The 21,185-nt window shown below is 43.4% G+C and overlaps 1 protein-coding gene across 8 annotated transcripts in view; it reads left to right on the forward strand.

Moving 5' to 3' along the window:
• Nucleotides 1–21,185, forward strand: part of ADGRL3 (adhesion G protein-coupled receptor L3) — a 515,246-nt gene that overhangs the window by 490,521 nt on the left and 3,540 nt on the right. For 6 of the 8 annotated variants that reach the window (XM_059844068.1, XM_059844072.1, XM_059844071.1 and 3 more), the window contains one exon: nucleotides 12,750–15,173. The exons of 1 other annotated variant lie outside the window; for it this stretch is intronic. In XM_059844068.1, the coding sequence (XP_059700051.1) occupies nucleotides 12,750–13,555 (806 nt within the window). In that variant the 3' untranslated portion in view covers nucleotides 13,556–15,173. Of the gene's footprint in view, nucleotides 1–7,116; nucleotides 7,246–12,749; nucleotides 15,174–21,185 lie in introns of those variants that run through there. One more of the 8 variants, XM_059844075.1, reaches the window with a different exon arrangement.

The following is a 21,185-nucleotide window of genomic DNA, read 5'->3' on the forward strand; positions in this document are numbered from 1 at the left end:
GAGATTTGTTGCAGTGATTTCAGTGAGTGACATGACATTCTTCCTTTGGGAGATATTATGAACTGGCTTTGATTTTAGGATTGACAGCCATATAATTGGAAGTTCAGTCATTAGGTGGATCAGCTTTAAGGAGGAAAAGTAAGGGCAAGACAATTTCTGAAATCAGAGCAGGCTTTGGGGAGTATTAGATCTGGCAGAGTATTGCTGCAGAGCAGGCTTAATATGGTGACTGTGAAGGAGGAAGGAAGAAAGCATAGCTGCTTTTATAGATTCCTGGAAGCATGGTCCAATTTTCACCACAGGCAGGGCTCTCTGCACATCTTGGGTAAGGCCTCAGGTTTAGTCAGAAGTAATCATGAACAGGAACAACTAGGGATAGTGCATGTTCATATAGTCAAGGTACAATGTGGTGTAAACCCTTGTAAGGGTAGTGGTGGTATAAAGAAATGCCCCATTCTGGAACAGTGTTTCTGCTCCAGGCAGTGAAAAAGTTATTAATGAGTGAGCAAATACTTATAAATGGATGTAGACACACGTGTGTTTTGATCATGGCCTGCAGATTATAATCCAGCAGAGGTTTGTCATCTGAAATCACTGCCAAAGAAAGGAAGGGAAAAAAAAAGGGACAAAGAAATATTTTCACTCCCCTGTCTCTGCATAAAAGCACGGGATGTTTCATGTGGCAGAAGATGGCCCAGAGCTCAACAATCTCATTTGCTGAAACTCCATTTCACTGCAGTCAGTATTAATAGCTTCACAATGAATAGATTAGATGCTGCAAGTGACAACAAACCTATTTGAGAGAAATTTAATAGGGAAGTTTATTGAAGTTTATTAACTGAATCCTGTTGGCTATTATAAGAATAGAGCTTGATAAATCTAAATGTCAGAGCATTTGTTGGAAGGAACTTGGAAAAAATACTGGAAATACCTGTTGTCCTCCAGCAAATATGTGTGAATTTGCTTGTCATAATTGCATTTATTGTTAGAACAAATTTTGAACACATGGAAGACTAGGATTCATTAAATACTCAAAAGCTCTACCTGTAGAAAAGGACACAGTGGAATGCTAGTAAGGAAAGTCTCAAAGAAAATGAAGGCTTTGACTCCTAAAAACCTACTTTTTTTTCCCTGGGAGCAAAATGGAATAAGCTAATACTGAGTGAAGTATAAAACCAGCCAGAATTTACAAACTGAAATGACTGCAGAGAGGCCATTCCAGTGACATTCAAGTCTGAGCTATTCACTGCACTTAGGGTAAGGCAGAGTGTGTTATGGGGTTGTTTTAGTGGACACTTAGAGGAAGACTCTTACCACATCATTTGTGTCCAAGCTAAACCATGTCCCCTGCAGCGCAGTCTGAAGTGAAGGACATGAGGTGCAAGAAGCTGAGGGACCTGGTTCATGGTGGATGTGAGCCACAAGTAAGTTGGGTGTTCCAGGAGTCAGAGCAGGCAGGAGTACAGCACTGTGCCCTTACCTTGTGGAAAGGGAGCCACATTGTTGGCAAAATAGGGAGGAAACAGGACTGAGATTGATTGAAAACACAGCAATATATGTAATTGCTCCTGAAACAAACAGAAAAAAAGCCCAAGAAAATCTACATTTTGGAATTGCTGGGTCAGAGGCAATGAAACATTTTGTTATGATTCAGATGTGCTTTTTCTAAACTATTTCTGTTTCTACTCTAATAAAAAGTTGAAATAATACAAAAAGTCAAAGTCAGCTTTTATACCAGCCACTCTTCTGGAACAAAACGTGAAAACATTTAATTTGGAAAATACTGATTTTGTATGGACATTTTTAAAGCATTGAATAGTTCATCCAATTAAATTTGTAAGCTGGTCCATTCTCCTTTCTCAGCAAAACTGCTCTTCTGTCACATCTTCTCAGCAGTGGGAGAATCTCCAATCCCCTGCTGAAATGCACATACCAAAAATATTTTGATATGCAATTGAAAAGACCAGAAGTCAAGGAAGATACATGGTGGTGGTGTTGCCTGTGCAGACAGATGATTCCAGTTAAAGCAGTGCTGCTCAAACACTTTCAGCCAGGCAGAGCTGTGGTGAGTAACAGAATTATTCAGAAAATCTGGAGGAGCAGTTGAATCCATTTCCCTTCCAGCTGGGTCGACCATGCAGATGATTCAAAATAACCTGTGTGGCTTTGTCAGCCAGCTGCCCACAAGAACTTTTTTGAATTTTATTCCTGAGTGATGCAGTCTAGAGTCTGGCAACATGTGCTTGTCATCATAATTTTCATCCTTTGCTTTCAGTGAGTGAATAAACCACACTTGTGTTTAACAAGGTGCAGTTTTCCCATACAGTCATTACACAAATCTCTTCCAAAAATTATCTTTACATTTAATGTTGTTCTGCATCAAAGACATCAATTTCTGCCTTGGAAAGGAAAGAAAAAGGTTCCATTTTGTTGCATACTGTCATTAAAATAATGCCTACTTTCATAGCCACAGAAAGCAGCTAAGTGTAGCTATCTGAATCCTTTGTGTCTGGTTACAGTGATGTTAAAACTTGTGTGATTTTCATCTTCTTTGTCCTGATTGGTTTTCCTAAGAGTTTTTCTTAGTTTGCAAGACAAAAGTGCAACCCTCCAGATCTCCCCCTGCACCCAGAACACAGGCCATGGCTTCTCCTGGCCTTTTAAATCCAGCACAGCTGGATCTCTGGTGCTTGAATCATGAGGATCACCGATGCTGTGAGAGGAGCAGGAGCATCTGCGTGTTACCCAGCAAATACCTGCCTTCTGAAAGACCATTTTCTTTCTACTTGTAATTGCAGCCTGCAAATCCTTCACTTGAGGAAATCTAGCCTCAGGAAGCCTTGAACTGAGCACTGGCCTTTCCAGAAACCCAAATTTGAATGTAATTTGGATATTAGAGCTGACCTGGTAGTTGTGTTTTTCTCTGAAATTTGGTTGAATACCAGTAAAAACAGGAGACTTGGGACTGTAGTTGTACCAGTATGGTTGCAGGGAATATTTTTGTAGAGGTGTGAGCTCTGCTGTTAAATGTTTGCTGGTTGTGATGGTATCATCATGCTGTAAAAGATGAACCTGTTGGTTTGAACCCATCTTTTTCCCGTGCCCCCACATGTATACAGCATGATAGGGGTTTGGAGACAGAATGCATTTGCTTTCAGTAGGGTGCCTTTGACTAGCAGAACTGGAGGTGATTCAGCACAGCTGGATAGAAGGCAGTTCCCCTAGCTAAATAAAGAGTGGTGGCTGTGTGCTCGCCTTAGGTGGTGCAGCAGATGGCAAAGGAGGGATCTGTATAGGGGCTGCTATTGCTGGAATGTAGGAAAGCAAGGATGGCACAGAGCTGAGGGGTTTGCTGGGAGAGGTCTGTGTTGCACCACAGATGCTGAGAGCCAAGGATCCAGCAGTAAGTGAACAAATGAAAGTAAGTGATGTTAACTGCTGCCTGCTGAAGATATTAGGCACATCGCCAACGCGGGCCTGACAGCTGCCAGGGATCCCTTCCCAAGAGTGCTCTGACAGGGAGGAGATTCCAGGTGGTCAGCAGGCACTTGCAGCCCTGATCTTTCTGGGTTTTGGACCTTTGTATTGCAGCCCCAGTGGTGCACACCCGCACAGAGAACTGCAGAATAACCCTCTCTGCTGTCCCCCATGGTGTTTTGGGAGAGCATGCTGCTATGATCCCGTGCTTGCTTTATTGGGGTTTTGTTGGCTTTCTATTAGCAAGGCCATTTTCATGCAAATGAGGTCATAGTTCCATAGTCTACCTGCTCCTTCTGCTCCTGCCTCATCTGCAGAGCTAATCCGCTCTTCCTAATAGTCCTGTTGGTTGCTATAGCAATGATAAAGTGGTATGAAAAAGCCAGGATGATACTTAAATGTATGTCTGGTATTACATTTTTCTTTCTTTCTCCTGGGAAAGAGAAACCAAAGGATGAGAGGTTTGTTGTTTTTTGGGGTTTGTTTTTTTTTTTTTAGGGGGTGTTTTTTTGCTGTATTACTGTTTTATCAAAAGCTTTAACTGTAAGCTTTTTGGATCCTGGATGCAATCCTCTCTCAGCACCCTTTTAGGCTGGGAATTTCGCAACTCAAGAGCAGGTAGTAAGAAACAAGAGCCCAAATTTATGAATACAGGATACGTGGAATTTTGTATTTAGGATGCCAAAGTTACATTTATTGAGTCGTGCACAGAGTAAGAAGTTTGCCAGTTCACCATGACTAGAACCTAAGCTGCAGAGTGCTTAGGGCCCAGTTTGGTCTCTGAATGTATTGAAAGATTTCTAAGCGTGTTAGCAGAGGGTTTGTTTTGGATTTGCACCAGGAGACTTACACAGCACTGCCACTGAAAGGGGCATTTTGAACAGCAAATTAAAAAATCTTAGTGAAATCAAGGGAGAGGAAAGCAGAGGATTATTTTTGCTCAGTTGCTGCATACAGGAATGGGTGGGTGGCTGTAGTACCAAGCCCTGTCTTTTACACACCTCAAAAATTATTTACTTATTCTGTATTTTCAACTTTTTTTGCCGTGTTTGTAGTCAGAATCATGGATATGTACTAAAAGTTGGCTGAAAGAGCCATATTTGTGTGAATTCAGTTTATTCTAGAGCCCACCACGCTGGCAAATCAAGGCAAGCAAAACTTACATTTAAGTGCTTACACAGGTTGATCCCTTCTTTCTTGTCACAGTCTGAGAGCATCCCCCATGCAAAACAGCTTCTCCTGCCCATCCATGGTAGGATCAGCTTGTTCCTCCTGCCTGCTGGGGTTCACTAGACAAGATCAGGCTGTGGCTATATTGAGTGAGATGCTCTTTCTAGCAGCTGGCATTTAAAGACACCTCAAGCTAAAGTGCTCAAAAGCCCACCATGGGTATATTTTTCATATCAATTCTCATAGGGACTGAGTTGGAGATTGGGTTAAATCTCAAATGGGAGGATTATATCACTTCTGAGTTTATGGCTGGCATTAACTCTGGGCTTTCTCATTACTTGTATAAAAGTGAGCCCCTTTTTGAATCTTTTATGGCCTGGCTTGATTAAAAGTGGGATGAAAGCAGAAACAATTTTAATGGCCTTTAGTGCTCACTGGTATAAAACTAGCGCAAGAAGAGAAATTGTTCCTACAGTCCCTCATCCCAGATGAATGTGAGATTGAGAGAAAACACATTACCAGAAAGAAAGAGTTTACTCATTTACCTGTTAGTTACATTCAAGGTTACTTAGTTAAGCGTTCATATAATGTTTTCTTACAGGAGACAGCTTTGTTTCCTTATTTTCAAACACAGCAGCTCATCTTGCTTTCCATCAGCATAGACAAAAATATCAGGTGAGAGAAAACAAGTCTTTTTTTTCCAGCTGCATGTGTCGAGGAGCCTCCCTGGCATGCAGCCCCCATACAACACTGCCTTCTACTTTGTCCTGTGCTCAAAAGACCGATTAAGTGATCTGCTAATGCCATACGCCTGGGGCTGGGAAGTGCTGGGGGATGATGGGGGAGAGGCAAGAAACTGTCTGCTCCCTCCTCTACCTGCAGAGACATGGGGAAATGTCATCCCAGGCCTGCATACAAGCACGGCAGGAGGCAGCCTCCACCTACCCTGAGGTTTGGCCAGTTTTTGCCTTTCTGTAAATAATTAGTAAGTGTGAGCTTCCAGAGAACTCCCTGCTAAGGGGATTTCTACTAGCCAGAGGCCCTCAGGGATTATATATCCTCAGCAACTCCATCCCAAGAGATTGTACCCAGTGCCCTGCATGCCCCACAGAGACAGCCTTCACCTCGGCACGGGGCCACCTCCATGCCTAAAAGAGGCAAAGGAAGTCTCCATGCCTCAGACACTGGTAAAAGCATTCCTGAAAGAGTTACTGGTTTTGAGGATTGGCTTTTCAGTTATTTCTTTGGGTTGAGGTTATCGGATGTTGGTGGCAGCCCGGTCATCTGAGCCCTCTGACAGTCCTGTCCTAACTAGCTCTAGTTGCCCCACCAATGACTTACTTTCCTGGTGGAAAGGTTTTGTCTTTACAGTTTAGTCCTGGAGGTTAAAAACCATGGTCATCCTTCCTGCTCTAAAACACTGTGGAAATGGCACTGAAGGGCAAGTTTTTTTATTAGGTCATGTCTCTGGAGATTAGAAGAGGTTCAGAGCAAGGGCTTAAGGGTTTTTCATCCTGTAGGTCAGCTGAAAGGTAGGGGGAGATTTTCCTTCCTAGATTGATGCCTGCAGTAGGAATTGAGGTAGGTCTTGGCAGCCACGTGCCAAGCCGTGGTGATCCCAGAAAGCCCAGGTCCAGAGGCTGCGTCTCCAAGGGATAAACCAAAGATCAAAGGACAACTGTTGGCTGAGTGCTTGGAAACAGCAGCAAAGAGGTGCTGGAGTGGTGAAACAAGGTGTTTGTGGGGCACACAGAAAGCCTTGAGACATACACTTCGTGGCCACTCTCATTCCTGACAGAAATGCCTGGCAGAGCCATAGTGCTCTCACCTTCCAGAATGGATTCAGGTGGTTGTGGATGCTCTTGATGGTGATATCAGAGAAGTAGCTGAAGTGAAACTTGCCCTCTTAGACATCAGAAACAGCTGCTGTCTGAGAAATGCTGAGAGCCTTTGGAGAGGCTGCATTCTCCATCCTTTCTCTTTAATTCTGCTTTTTTGATTTAGATGTGTTGTGAAGATCTGGTAAAAGAGATCCTAGCACATAGTGGGAGTTGAATGTGCTGTTGTCTGTTAGTCATTATATATATTTTTTGTTATTCATTTGGCACTTTCCGGAGACTTTTCCCCCCACATTGTGTAGGCTGCCATCTTCCTTTCTTTCTTTGTAGCAAGCATGTGGGCGCAGCCTTGCTTACACTCCGAGCAACTGGGGAACCACCATAAATGTAGCTTATCCGCTTTCTGATACATTTTCTTTTGCGTTGGTTTGGATTTGTGCATCGTCAGTAACATCTGTTCTGCTTTAGTGGCATACAGTTTTCCGAGTCTAATTAGCTGGCTGCTTGTAATCAGGACTATTTCAACTGTTGTCATTCTGAATGTTCTTTTTCCCTTTTTTTTAATACCACATTTGCCTGATTGACCTTTTTTGTTGTTTTTTTTCTCTGTCTTTCTATCGGGCTGCTCCAGGAGCCATGGCTAATCATCTTATAACCAATGCTCTGCTTCGTCCTCATGGCACTAACAACCCTTATAATACATTGCTCGGGGAATCGGCGGTCTATAACAACCCTTCTGTCAGCATGTACAACGCACAAGGTGTGCTGGAGTTTCTCTCTAATTTTTCTAGTGAGAATTCCATTTTCTGTGGCTTATTTTGGCCCATTCCTTTCTTTTTTTTTTCCTTCCTTTTACTTTTTCTCTCCCCACGCACACACACTTTTTTTTTTGGAACTGGGCACAAAAAAAAAGATTCTCTCCCCTCCCTTTCATTTCAATGCACCTTTCCATCTTCCAGATGCTATTTTTCCATGAGCAATCCAGTTCACTTTGAAAGACTTTTGTCAGTTTTACTCAAAGCATTCACAGTATTTTGATTTTGATTTTTTTTTTTCAGTCTCCTTGCTTTTGTATTGTTTTGGACTTGTGTGTGTGTGTGTGTGTTTTGTCAGACACATCCATTCCTCTCTTTGTTGTCAGCGCATTTCCTTGTTAAACCATTCATTTCAGAAACAGGAACACCGCTGAAGGTAAGTGAAGCTAAACTGGCCTTTGCCACCAAAGCTGCTCTCATTTGAAGTGGCCTGCAGAAATGTGGCCAGCAGTGCGCTGCTTTGCACAGGGAGTAAAATGCAAAATAAAACAAAACTGCCCTTGATCTCTAAGAAAAATGACAGTTGAAGCAAGAAGTGTAGGCCAGCTCCAAAGAGCAGAGCTGAGATAAGAAATGTTTTGCCGTTTGCATTTATACATTTTATCTGTGTTGTTAGGGGGGAAAAATATAATCGAAAGAAGGTGTAGTGAATCTAGATAATATTTGATATCCTCCTTTTGGCAACAGAAAAGAGCCAGGCAGAGTCAGTTGTACCTAATGGAAGTTTCTGCTATGGAAATCACTCTCTTGTCACCTACATGTTTGTCTCTGCTCTAGCTTCTGTGGGAAGGGACAATGTTTGTAAGCTGATGTCCTGGTGCTTCTGTGAGGGGAGAGGCAGGTGTGTTTAAGTAGGGCCTGAGGAAGAGATGGGGAGTGTGGAGCTCTGACAGCTCCTGTCTCTTGGTGGCTCCATCCTGCTCTGCCCTTTCCATGGGATTTTTTTTTCGGTCTTACCTGTAAGGTGGCTGAATCACTGCAGAGTAGCACTGCATTCCAGTGCAAGTGTGCCAGCACTCTGTCAGCTCTCCGCTCTCAGTGAAGGTATCACTTCCCAGTAAAGAATATCCAAGAGAGGGAAAATAATGATGGTTATAATGCAAGCAGGAAAGCCCCCTTTGTACTCTATGGCAGCATGTTGTTTATGACAGAAATAGCTGTTGAACTGTATCAGTAGGATGTTTGCATTCAAAGCACAAGGAAAGCACATGTGTTTGACCTTTTTGCTGTTTATTAATTTCCTAAACTATGCTAACTTTGTGCAATAAATTTGTTTCCAAGAATGCTTTTTTTGAAAAGGGGCTACTGCCAAACATGAAATGCTCTGAATTTTAAGAATTTCAGTGTACTGCAAATGTGGAAACGAGCTTTGATGTTCTGACTAGTTTCTTGCATGATAACCTTGAGGAATGGGAGTCTTTTAAATCAAATGGCAGCAGGTAATGCTGGGTCAGCATTTGCCTTAAGAGGAGCCCTGATGTTCAGGTCTGGGTGCTTCACCTGAACCCAGGTGATATGGGCAGAAATGTGTGTTACATGTATTTTAATAATTTTGTGTTGTTCAAATTTTTAATACTAGAATCTGATACAGTTACCTGAGCTAACAGAATGTTATTCCACAAAAATAGCATAATTTTTTTGAAAGTGCTATTCTGTTCAACACAGTTAGATAAATAACAGAGAAACCTGTCCAGGCTTCATCCATGGGTGATGAAGAAAGAGAATGGGACCAACCTTAAATGGTCCCATTTAAGCTCCTGGAGCTTTGCCATTGACTTCAGAGGGAGCAGAACCCAACCCATTCTTTTCAGGAGGCTGCAAGTTAATTAATGACCACAGAACTGCTATAGCTATTAGTTTTCAAAATGGTTAGGTCCCTGGACAATTACAAACTGTGAATATTAGCAGATCCCGTGGCAGAAGTGAAGGGTAGCAAAACCAACCAGGCCTAGTGGTCTCGGTGGCCCTTTGAGGATGCTGCACCAGCAGGAATGCTAAAGCCAGGAGAGTGCATTGTAAAAGTAGATGCTGTCATCATCTCTGGGTGTGCCTTGGCTGTGGCTGGCATGCAGAGAGGCATTGTTAGCTAACAGCATCCAACAAACTCATTCCACATCACTAAGGCCGTGATTTTTTTTTTTTTGCATGTTCATGTACCACTTCTGGTGCTGGCCATGGATGGGGCAGGACACCCTAAGGAACAAGGGACTGATCTGGTCCACCTGTTTCTTTTCCTCTCCCCAGTTACGTCTTTTAAAATACGGTCTCTGCTTAAGCCAAAGCTGCCACATCTGTGGCAGGCAATCACCAGGGGCCAGAACTCCTAAAAATTACCCTTGGAAAGAGGTGGGGAATCAGACCCTAAAAGGCCAAAATTCCATGTTCCAGTGGCATAAACAATTCCTTGACAGGACACAGAGTGTAGAGGAAGGAGGAGGTGGTAGGTGAGGAGCCGAGTGCTCACTGTCGTTGGAAGCTGAGGAACATGCGCTGGCTCAGTCTCTCCAAAGCAGGAAAACATCCCAACACCTTTCATGAGAACTAATCTTGAGAGAAGGCGTTCACAAGCATTAATGACCATCAGCAAGCTCTACTTAAAATCCAACAGACAACTGAAGAGTGGAAAGCTGAGTGTTATCACTGCCTCTTCATCTTATTCTCCGACTTTTCTTGTTTTAAGCCTTTCTTAATAGTTTCATTTAACAATGCCATTATTCAAACTACTATTCCTCTTGTTTTTGTTTGTTTCTTTTTTTGCCAAGTTCATGTAGTTTGCCATATGTTTGGTTAAAGTAAAAATCAGACTTACTAAAGTTTGTAAAATGCCAGCAGCCCCATGATGAGCAAAGTCATACTCTTACAAAGCACTATTGCAAAAGATGGACGGCAAAACATTTTTAGCAAGGAAACAGAATTCAGTTTCAGCTACCAGGGGTTATTATACCTAACAGTAAGTAAAGCCATTCATTTAAAGACTGGAAGTGACAATGACAGTGCCTGTCTTTTCAAGCATGACTGTTACCAGCTTTAGACTTTTCTTAAATTTCCTGGCATTATTTCTTCATTTGTGTTGCACGCTGAACATTTTATAATGGCATTGGAAAACAGTTTAAATGTGATATTTTTTTAAATAAAAATGTAGAGTATTGACTATTGCGCGTAAAATATTTTTTTTTTCTGTCTAAAATGTCAATATTTTTAACCTGAAATAAACCTTGTAACAAATTCATGTATTCTGGGCAGTGGAAATTATTTCCGTTAACTCTCTTTTCTGCATATCATCAATTTGCTTTTTACTCATGTTTCTCCTACTGTCGCTGTAAGCTTACTTGTTGTTTTTTCTTTCCTTTTCTTCATGCTGTCGTTTAGAGCCCTACAGAGAGACAAGTATGGGAGTAAAGCTAAACATTGCATATCAAATGTAATTTTTTTTAGTTCACTTTTATTGCATCACATATAGATGATGTAGTTAATAAAGGAAATTAATCTCACAGTTTTGAAATCAAAAGACTATGAATAGACATGTATATATATGTGTATGCGTGTGAATGTATGTATGTATATATATATGTATGTGTACATATATATATATACAGATGAGATTAGATGATGCTTTCTTTGTTTATTTCTCATTCTTGTGGTATTGTTTACCCAGCACAGTTTCTTGTTTAGTTGTGTATGCTTTTTTTTTTTTTTCCCCCCAACTTCATGTTTTTATTTGCAAGGTCATGGCATTTTTATATGGTGTGTTTCATTGCAGCCCCCACTCTGTTCTCACCTGCAATGCCTCCCATTTTATTTCTGCACCAAACCCCAGATCTATGCATTGGCAGCAGGAGCACAGTGCTCAGTGCCTCAATGCACACCTTACTCAGCGTAACCATCAAACAGATGCTGTTGTACCTGTCACCCATTACATACAGCCCTCCCCCAAAAATGCTCACTTTTCATTTCTCCCCAAGCATCGTGACTCGGTTGGAGAGCTTTCACCGTGAAAATCAATGGCTTTGCTCTATGTCTGTGATGGCTAGTTGATTTTTTGGCATAGCTCCCTCATTTGCTGGGGACCCCAGGATACAGCAGCACCCTCTAAGCTTCAGAAACCCAAAAGGTGACCGACACATTTGGGGCATTTCATTCAAACCAACAAGAAGCCTTCAGTAGCACTTTCCAGCCCTTGACATACAGCAACTACTCCATCGCAGATATAGACTGAATCCTGTATTTTCAGAAGGTACACATGCCATGTACTAAGCATGGTATGAGCAATTGTTCATCTGAAATTGTCAGTTTAATGGCTTCTCTGATCCACTGTGCCTTGCTGGGAGTTGCCTGCCAGTTTTTGGCAATGCCTGAAGCCCTTAGCTGAGAGGTTGATAAGTTATTTCATGCATCCCCATGCCTGCTCTCCTTCCAAAGAGACCAGCAATCCCAAAAGAGAAAGCATGGTGGCTTAACTGCTGGGCCTGATTTTCTTCTCCTTTGCCCACCCATGCAGGCATTGCTTTCAAAGCATTTCCCTGCCATCTCCCGTAGTGCTTTGGGAAAGAGCTGAGCTCCAGCCTCATGTTGTCAGCATTGAGACACCTATGGAGATGCAATAGGCAGCTAGAGCAGGGACACCCCGAGACCCTGCTACTCCTCTCAGGTTCCCATGAGCCCACCATACCATGGCAGTGATGGTACTTGCTGTACCCTCCACTGAACCCACTGCTTTAACTTGGCAGGTGGAATAGAAGCTATTTTTAAAGGCCCCAGAACAGCTGCCTCCAACATCAATTGTATTAGAAAATCCCCACCTGGCCAGTGTGGAGTAAATAATTTTGGTTGTGCCCTTAAGCCAGAAGAGGTAGGGCATTTAGCCTTGTTCCAGAAAATCCTGGGCTAGGAAGCACTTTGTGGATCCCCCTTGCTATTCCCTGAATCCTGCCATTCAGTCCTTATGTCCTTATCCTGACAGCCTGCCCAGCGAAAGGGGACAGCAGACTTTTTTTCCTCTAGAAAGGATACACTCCCAAACAAAGTTTTGGTAGTGATTAGCCTGGGTGGCAAATACTTTTCCCTCAGCTGGGAGGAATTTCCCCCTTCCTCTAAAGTTCCTAGGGCCAGGGCAGGTGGGACCAGCCCAGGGTCATGAATTTTTCAGCTCCCTCAGGAATACTTAGTGTGCAAGAGCTGTAGGAGAATGCTGGCCAGGAGAGGTTATTCTTCCAGCTGGATGTTGCCTCATCAAGTCACACACTTGACAGTGCTTTCCATTTTTTTTTTTTGGGAAGCCCTTGACCACCAGCTGGTTAGATGGAGCTGCGCCCTCCCATTTTGGCCGCGACGCTCTCCTTGCTGCCCAGCCCCAGCAGCTGCGGCAGCCTAGGAAGGGGGTTTGAGTGTGCACATCCCGCATGAGTGTCCTGTTTGTACAAGTCACCCTCTCTTGTGTAATGTTTTTCAGAGGGGCTTCTGAACAATGCCAGGGATACAAGTGTCACGGATACTCTACCACTGAATGGTAATCACGGCAACAGCTACAGCATCGCCAGCGGCGAGTACCTCAGCAACTGCGTGCAAATCCTTGACCGTGGGTACAACCACACGGAGAACGCCCTCGAGAAAAAGATCCTGAAGGAACTCACCTCCAACTACATCCCTTCCTACCTGAACAACCATGAGCGCTCCAGCGAGCAGAGCCGCAACTTGATGAACAAACTCGTCAACAGCGTGGGCGGCGGGAGCGAGGACGATGCCATCGTGCTGGATGACGCCACCTCCTTCACCCACGAGGAGAGCCTGGGCCTGGAGCTCATCCACGAGGAGTCGGACGCCCCGCTGCTGCCTCCCCGGGTGTACTCGGCGGACAACCACCAGCCCCACCTCTACAGTCGGCGTCGCATCCCGCAAGACAACAGCGAGAGCTTTTTCCCTTTGCTGACCAACGAGCACACGGACGACCTGCAGTCGCCCAACAGGGATTCTCTCTACACCAGTATGCCCGCGCTGGCTGGCATGCCCATGACGGAAAGCGTCACCGCCAGCACCCAGACCGATCCTCCACCAGCGAAAAGCGGCGGTGGCGATGCCGATGATGTTTACTACAAAAGCATGCCCAATCTTGGCTCCAGGAACCACGTCCATCAGCTACACACTTACTACCAGCTAGGTCGGGGCAGCAGCGACGGTTTTATAGTCCCGCCAAACAAAGAGGGAACCTCTCCGGACGGCAATGCAAAAGGACCCGCTCACTTGGTCACTAGTCTATAGAAGATTCAGCAAAAATTAAGCAAAGAGACAACTAAAAGCCTCTCCATAACACTCGGTTTACTGTTCTGAGTTAATCCAAACAGTGGTAATATTGTGTGTACTCCTAAATCTTCATGCTGTTCGAAAGGAAATTCTCAGACTTTTTTTACTGGAATTTTTAGGCCGGCCCGGAGAGGACAGTAACTGCTGTGCCCCCCTTATCTTCCCATCCTTCTTCCCTCCAGACAGACTTCATTATGTTAATGAAAGAGATAGATAACGGCACACTTCGTGGCCTTCTCAAGTTATGCCGTGTTTGTTTAAACAATCCTTGATGCTGTGTTGCTCTTAAGGACCTGATTTAAGAGGGAAAAAAAAAATAATAAAAGGCCAAAAATGTGCATTTGAAACTAGTAGCGGTGACGCATCTAGGTGGGAGCGCTGCGTTAAACAAGCTAGCAAAACTCTTTCTTACCAATCCAGATCACACCATGGGTTATGGTCACTCACAGCTTGGTTTCACTGCAGCGCCCTTCGCTGCGGGAGCAAACAAAACGTAAACAAATTTAATGAGACGGAAGGGAATCCTAGAGTCCTGTGCTAAAGGCATATTTTACATTTTGCTGTATTAACGGATGATAAAAACTAATGGCAGAAAAAGAGAAGCGAACAATTTCTATGTAATGTACAGATACTAGCATTGCACATATAGTCTGCTTTCTGTTCCTCCAGAACTTGCGTCCCTGTTAATGTAGTGGAAAAAAAAATAAGAACTTTTTTCTGTTGTGCTGGTCTTGTAAGTTTGTCTACCAGTAGGAGCAAGGTTTTTCATAACTCTTTCCTTTTTTTTTTCTTTTTTTTTAATTTTGTTTTAGCTCGTCCACTGCTCCTTTCCTCTGTCCCCTTCCCATACCAGTAAAAAAAAACTCACTGGGCAAGGAAAAAAAACCCAAACATCACTTTCTAAGGACCATTTTTAGTAACACCATCACCATTTCTTTTCAGCCAAGACAGTCTTTTAATTTCCTCGCTGTATAACCTTTTTCAGCCGGCATGTTGCCAGCAGACCTTTTGGCAGACTAGAGCAGGGCAAACTTCCTCATTGTCAGTGCACAACCCGATCGTGACAATAATCCTGTGAAGCATCTCTGGCCAACAGCCCCTCAGCCAGGCCCTCGGGTCACATCCAGGGACTGAGGAGAGGTTTTGTAGTTGTAGTGGGGGTTCTACAGGAGACTGCCATTTCCCTGGAGGAGCAAAGGGCCTTCTTGGCTCAGTCTGATCCCTGGTTTAGGCACTTGTACTGCAGTGGTTAAGAAGAAAATAGATTGACGCGTAGTGAGCTAAAAAGTACTTTGCGGTGATTTTTAATTAAAAAAAGGAAAAAAAGTCCTCTGTTCATTATTTTTCCTAACAGGAAATTTATTTATTTGACTGGATTTTTAAGTAACATAGGCTTTCTGGAGGTAAATTAGCAGCACGGAGTATGAATTCTTCTTTTTCCTCTTTTTTTTTTTTTTTTTTTAATTTATGATCCATTTTGTACGGTCTCAGCAGTTGAATGACCTCATTACTAATATTTGTTGTAAAAGTGAAGCTTGTTTGCCAACCAATAAACAACTGATCACGATTTAGAAGATACTGTATGTATGTACTGTACAATTAATTTCTCTTTTTTTGTCGTTGTTGTTCCTCTCTCCATTAATGTCTTCAGTATGAGTCTCCACTCCTTTACAGCATGGGTGAGCAATGCCGAAGAAAGGAGGCCTAAGCTGAGAAATTTAAGCACAAAGGTTATGCAGCTGTGGCTGACTAGAAAAATCAGGCTGGTGGTACTTGTTTAGGGACAAGAACAACACTGGTTGACATTTGTTGCAGGTGATTCTAGGTCTGTTTTGTGCCTACTGTATAAAGTAGCCGATGACACACGGATGATTTGAGTATAGTGTTTCACGTGTCATATCTTTTAATCATTGTAATTTTTTTTCTTTTATTAATTTTCTTCTTTGTTTTTTTTTTTTTAATTTGGGTTTTCTGAGATTAAAAACTGCTGGTAGCATGTCAAAGAGTAAAACAAGTCCCCGTTAGGCCTTCTCGGTCGTTGTTTGCTGTCTCTTTATTTTCTTGCTCTGGGCATATGCCAAGCGCCCTCACCATCCTTGGCCACATGGTCCTTCCTGCCCCACCTCTGCCAATGGCCCACTGGCACCTCACTGCTCTCCTGCAGCCTCCCTCTTCAAATCCCTTGAGTGCAATCAGGAATACAGGAAGCCACAAAATAGACTGGAAAGGTTGACAGGGGAAATAACCACCTCTGGATATGATTGGTAATGAATTTTCAGTGGTTTTTAACAAAGCCCTCCCATGGCCTGGGCTTAGGGGCTTGGTGCTGCCTCCATCTAAACTGTGCCTATCCAAGTCCTATCATGCTGGGTAAAAGCCAAAAGGCTTGGAGCAGGTGGGTGAGGCACCTGTTGAACAAGATATTCCCAGTGCTGGAGGATAAATGCAGCAGCAGCAGCAGATCAGTGAGCAGTTCCACCCCATCCTGGGACTGTCCTCGCACTGGGGCAGTGCTCCTCGGTGCTTCTCAGCAGAGTCTGGTTGGGCAAGAGAACCAGAGGTGCTGATATTTGGTGATATTCATGGCCTTCTGGTTCAAGGCACCTGAGTCCCTCCTGCAGCCACTCTGGCCAGAGCATCTTGGGGAAGAAACTCCATGTGGGACCATGCACTGATCGCAGCAGTGCCTCTTGCCGGGTCTGGGTTTCAGCAAGGGAGCATTTCCTATTGGAATATTGGAGAATTACCTGACTTCATAGCAGAGTAGCCACTGGCCAGCCAGGTTATGCTCTTGCTCTTGATGCTACCTCCCTGTTTCATTTTATTATCCATACCAACAGCGATGGAAGTGGATAGTGCATGGTGGATCCGCTCTTGCAGGTACAGCAGGTTATTCACACCCGTGTGGTCGCAGCAGTTCATCTAGAAGCCCAAGAGAGGCTGCTGAGGCTTTAAATAACTTAAGTACCTCTTATTTTGGGGAAAATAAAAACTTTTACTGTATTAGACTCAAAAAGTAGTTTTTCAGGAGTATAGTGGAATTGAGTGCATGCAGAGGGTGAGATACACCCTGGAAAATATCATCATGATAAAGTGGGAGGCAGGTGATGAACGCGGAATTTACCAGTGTTTCTGAAACTGCAAGAACAAACCAGTGGTGGGTCTGCTATGGGATGGTTTTGTCCTACTGAAAAATCTTCACCTTCTTTTACTACAAATGGTCATTCTTCCCCAGCTCTTTTATCTATTTTAGGTTTATCAGTGTGCAGGCTCTTTTTCCCCTCTTCTCCATCCCTTCTCTTTGCCAGCCTACCCATGCCTATTAGCACTTTGATTGGAAAAAAATGCTGTTTATTTTCAAGCTGATTATTTCTGTTCCCAGGCTGCTCTGACATCACAGGATTCACTGTTGGTGCTTCTTATGGCTTAGGAAACAGCTGAATCACAAAATAGAGGGAAAATATATATTATTAATTTTATTAAGCCAAAAATGGTTTAAGACTGTAATATAGTGGGGATGTTTTATGAAGGGGAGCAGGACGCAGATTATTTTTGGCATTTTCTTCCCCTTGAGAACAGATTTTGTTGTGTCAGATAGTCGATTATGGGCATGGTGCGGGTTGGTGCCTGTTGATAAGTAGCTCACTATGTTCAGTTCTTATGTGACTGGCAACAGTGTCTTCTCTGCAGACTGCAGCATGTGAAAATCAACTCACTGTTAAGTCCTTGGTGCCTACAATGCTCCTGGGGTATGAGGAAAACTTCTAAGGCATTTCTTAATGCTGAGCCAAGGCAAGAATGTGAGAAAAAAGCTTAATGAAAAAGCAGTAGTGATTATGATGTTAAATCCATACTCATGCTTGGGGCACATAACTGTGTAGGCTGGGTTGAAGGGGATAATCAGCCCTGTACTCAAGGGATCTTTTCTTGGGCTCCATTTAACAAAACAAAGGAAAGAAAACCAAACCAGATTTGGCTTATAGGGAGAAGATTAAAGCTTCATCATTCAAGTGCAACAAACATCCCACTTTCAGCTGAAAGCAGACAAAATAGAGGCAAATAGGTAGTGCTTGAGCTGATGAGAACATCAGGTGATACACAGACCATTTTCTGAAGCACAGGGCCACCTTTGGGAAGCTTGAGCTGCCAGACATGTTTGGAGTGAGGACTAATGTTAATCCATTCATTGAGTTGCCCCTTCAGAAGGCCTTTCTTGCAGGTGGGAAGAGTGGGATGGAGAAGTGCAAGGCTCCATGCTTTTTTGCATTTTCCTGAAAGTCATCTTAGGATCCTTTACAAGTTATGAATCCCTTTTTTCACTCACTGCTAATTTGTGCAGGACTGGGTTATTTTTCCTGTGTAATCCCATTACAGGCCACCCCATAGAGAGCTGACACATCAGCTTACTGCTTAAGGACACCTTGACTATAGCAGGCAATTCCCACCCATTTTCTGCAAGAGCCAGAAGAGACTGTAAGATCTCCCTGAAAAATGAAGGAGAAATACAAGGCAAAAGACATGCCAAGAAAGACCATGTAGGCTGGAGGGAATCGAGGGTATTCATCTCAGCTTTGGAGGCACCGTGTAGGCAATAATGCTTACCATGGTCCTCATCATTTCTGCCTGTTGATTGCTTTTAATTCCTTGATATCTGTAGTTGTTTACCAGTCTTTTTCCTTCCTCCCTTGCCCCAGGTAATAAGCAGTGGGATACCTCAGAGGGCCAGGGGAAACAGTGGGGATGGGGGGAGCTCCTGGGGGTCCTTTTGTTTTGTGTCTGTGTGTCCCTATTGCCTGCATCCTTCCCCTTCCCTGACCAGCTGGCCTCTCTGTCACACCCCATGTGCCCTTGATCTCACTAGGTTATGAAGAATGTATTACCCTGCAGAACTGCCTAGTCAACAGGGATAGAAAGATAGCTCATCTTATTAAAAACCTGTCTCAGGAGAGCCTAAGAGCACAAGCTTGGTCATCTGTCACACCCTGATCTCCTCCTTACCTTTGTAAAGAAAAGTACTTTATTTTTAGCTATCTGCTGCATTCAGCTACACTCTATGCAAATTTTATTTAATGAATATTTTAGGGTTTAAATAGTCTGGGCTCATGAACATTATATAAATGTCATGTTGTTGCAGGCTCTCTGGTAACGGCGTGGAGGACATCCTGCAGTGTGAAGCTGAAGCCAGATAAAATCTGTGATTAGTGCTGGCAGGGAAGGCAGCCGTGGGTTGTTCAGTGACTGTCCTGGAGGAGGGCATTAGCAGTGCAGTCAGGGGAGGGCACTGCAGTACCCCTGGGAGGCAGCAGCACTCCCCTTTCCAGACTGAGGGACATTTCCTTCTGCCCAGGTAGCTGGCTTAGGGCCGCTTTTGCTCTTCCAAAGGCTTTGGGATGCATGGATCATACACCAGATCATTTATCATCCCAGTTCAGAAGAGGCAGTCTATTTAAAGCTGAAATATCAAGACTTGGCAGGATAGCTTGGAAATCTTCCTTTTTCACATCAAAATAGCTTTTTACAGGTGCTTACTGTTTATTGTATTCGGTATGCCAGACAGATGGTGATAGTCTTCTTCAGGAAAATGCCAAGAACAAAAAAAATCCTAACTATTTTCTATTTTTTCATTTCTTTACCCCCCCACATATTTTCTTTTCTTATATTTCTACTCCTTAAATACACTGTACACATGTAAAAACTCAAGCTAAACCCTCAATAAATAAAAATATTGGTATACAGAGCAATTATTATGTGTTGGAAGCAAATGCTCGGTATTTTAGCAGTGCTGCTTAAAACCCCAAAGAGCAACTTTGAAGACACAAACATAGCTGCTGCACAACCTCCTCAGCTGGTGTGATGGCAATATTTGTACAGATGACCAAATATCCCAGACTGCCACTCAAAATGGACTGCATCTTGTGTTACAGCTTTGGAAAGGTTATTTCCAGCAGAAGGGTGCTTGGTGGGTAAATTACAGCAATAATAAAACTGTTTTCAGCCTAACTTCTCCCACTTCTCCTGGAGGCATCTCAGGCAGAGTTAAATTGGGTCCCTGTGGCAGAAAACCTCACTCCAGACAATGGCTCCGCAGCCTTTGAGTCCCACCAGTAGCAAAGGCTTTGCCTTTCAGTGGGCTCGAGTCTGTGGTAATATCCACTGAAAAATGGCTTTGGAGGATGAATGGTGAAAGCAGTCAACAAGCTGGGTGGAGTATGTCTGGGGATTCCATTTGGGAAGCAGAAGCACAGTGCCCCAAGCATCTCTGAGGATTTGGTTGCACAAAAGCTGCAAAGGGGGTGTGGGAAAAGCCACAAAGCCACTTGGGGTGGGAGGGTATTAAAAGAAAAAGCCCCAAATTTCTGGCAAGGCTTTGTCCTCTGGCTGAAATATGCCAAAAAGAGTCTCAGGTGCTTTCTGTAGGCAGCTGGAGAGAAGTGCAAGGTCATGGGGAATTAGAGCCGTGTGTGATTGGAAAGCATATTTGAGGCAAGATAAAAGCTTTGCTGTGGCTATTGGGTGCTTGCTCTGGCCAGTACCTGGTTTCCTCACCTGAAAAAAAAAAAAAAAAAAAAAAAAAAAAAAAAAAAAAAAAAAAAGGAAAAAAAAGTTTTAATTGCCTCAAAGCAGCCTTTTGGTTTGGGTTTGTTTTTTGGTTTTGGTTTTGGGTTTTTTTTTGAGAGGGTCCCTGATAAATAGATGAGAATTATTTTTGCAGTGCAAATACCTCAGCTCTGCCCTTTGGTCACCTTCCCCTCACCCACTTCTTTGCTTGCTTATTCAAACTTAGAGATAAAAGGCCTCATTGCTTAAGCTGCTGTTGATATCAGCCAGGAAGAGTGCTACATATTAAATAGGTGGGATTTTTTATTTTCTTAACACACTGTGCACCCAGGCATTTTCCACTGCTGGCAGTTTGTATACTGCAGTGCAAAGCAGCCCACTGAGCTAACAGCAGTGAAAAAGAAAGGAGAAAATGCATCCCACTACTTAGGAAAAAAAGAAGAAAAAATAGTTGAGCAACAAGGAAAGGATGAAAGTCCCTTCACCTCAGGAAAACCCCAAAAGATCAGCCAAAATGGCCAAGCTGGGAGATAACTGAAAAGATGCTGTTTCTCCCCCCACCACTTTGCCTTTGACGCCATAGAGAACAACATATACTTGGGAGGGTGAGAAACAGAGTGAAATTATTTATGCTTAGAAAATGTCTCCAGAATAACTCTTGATTCTTCTTGAATGTGATTAGCCTACCTTAAAATCTCCCTGAAATATTAATAAAAAAGCCTGCATGAGCTCACCCCAAAGTGCATGTGGCTGTGTCCTCCCAACGTGAGCTTGTGAAAGGAGGTGCTTTCCCCCCTTGGGCTGCAGTGATTATAAAGGCAGCTGTAAAGCAGAGCACTCAGGAAGCAAAGTGCCCTTCAGATAATGTCTGATATCAAAACAAATCTGTTTACTCTGCAATCATTTATACTGAATATTTATTATTAAGGGGTGAGGGGGACACAACAGAAAATGCAGTTTGCTCAAACAAGCCCTGTTGTGTTGACACAAACTGGTGGCTGCAGCTCAGTGATGTGCTAAACACAGAGGA

The sequence above is a fragment of the Haemorhous mexicanus genome, chromosome 4 (assembly GCF_027477595.1).
Source record: "Haemorhous mexicanus isolate bHaeMex1 chromosome 4, bHaeMex1.pri, whole genome shotgun sequence".
Classification (NCBI taxonomy): domain Eukaryota; kingdom Metazoa; phylum Chordata; class Aves; order Passeriformes; family Fringillidae; genus Haemorhous; species Haemorhous mexicanus.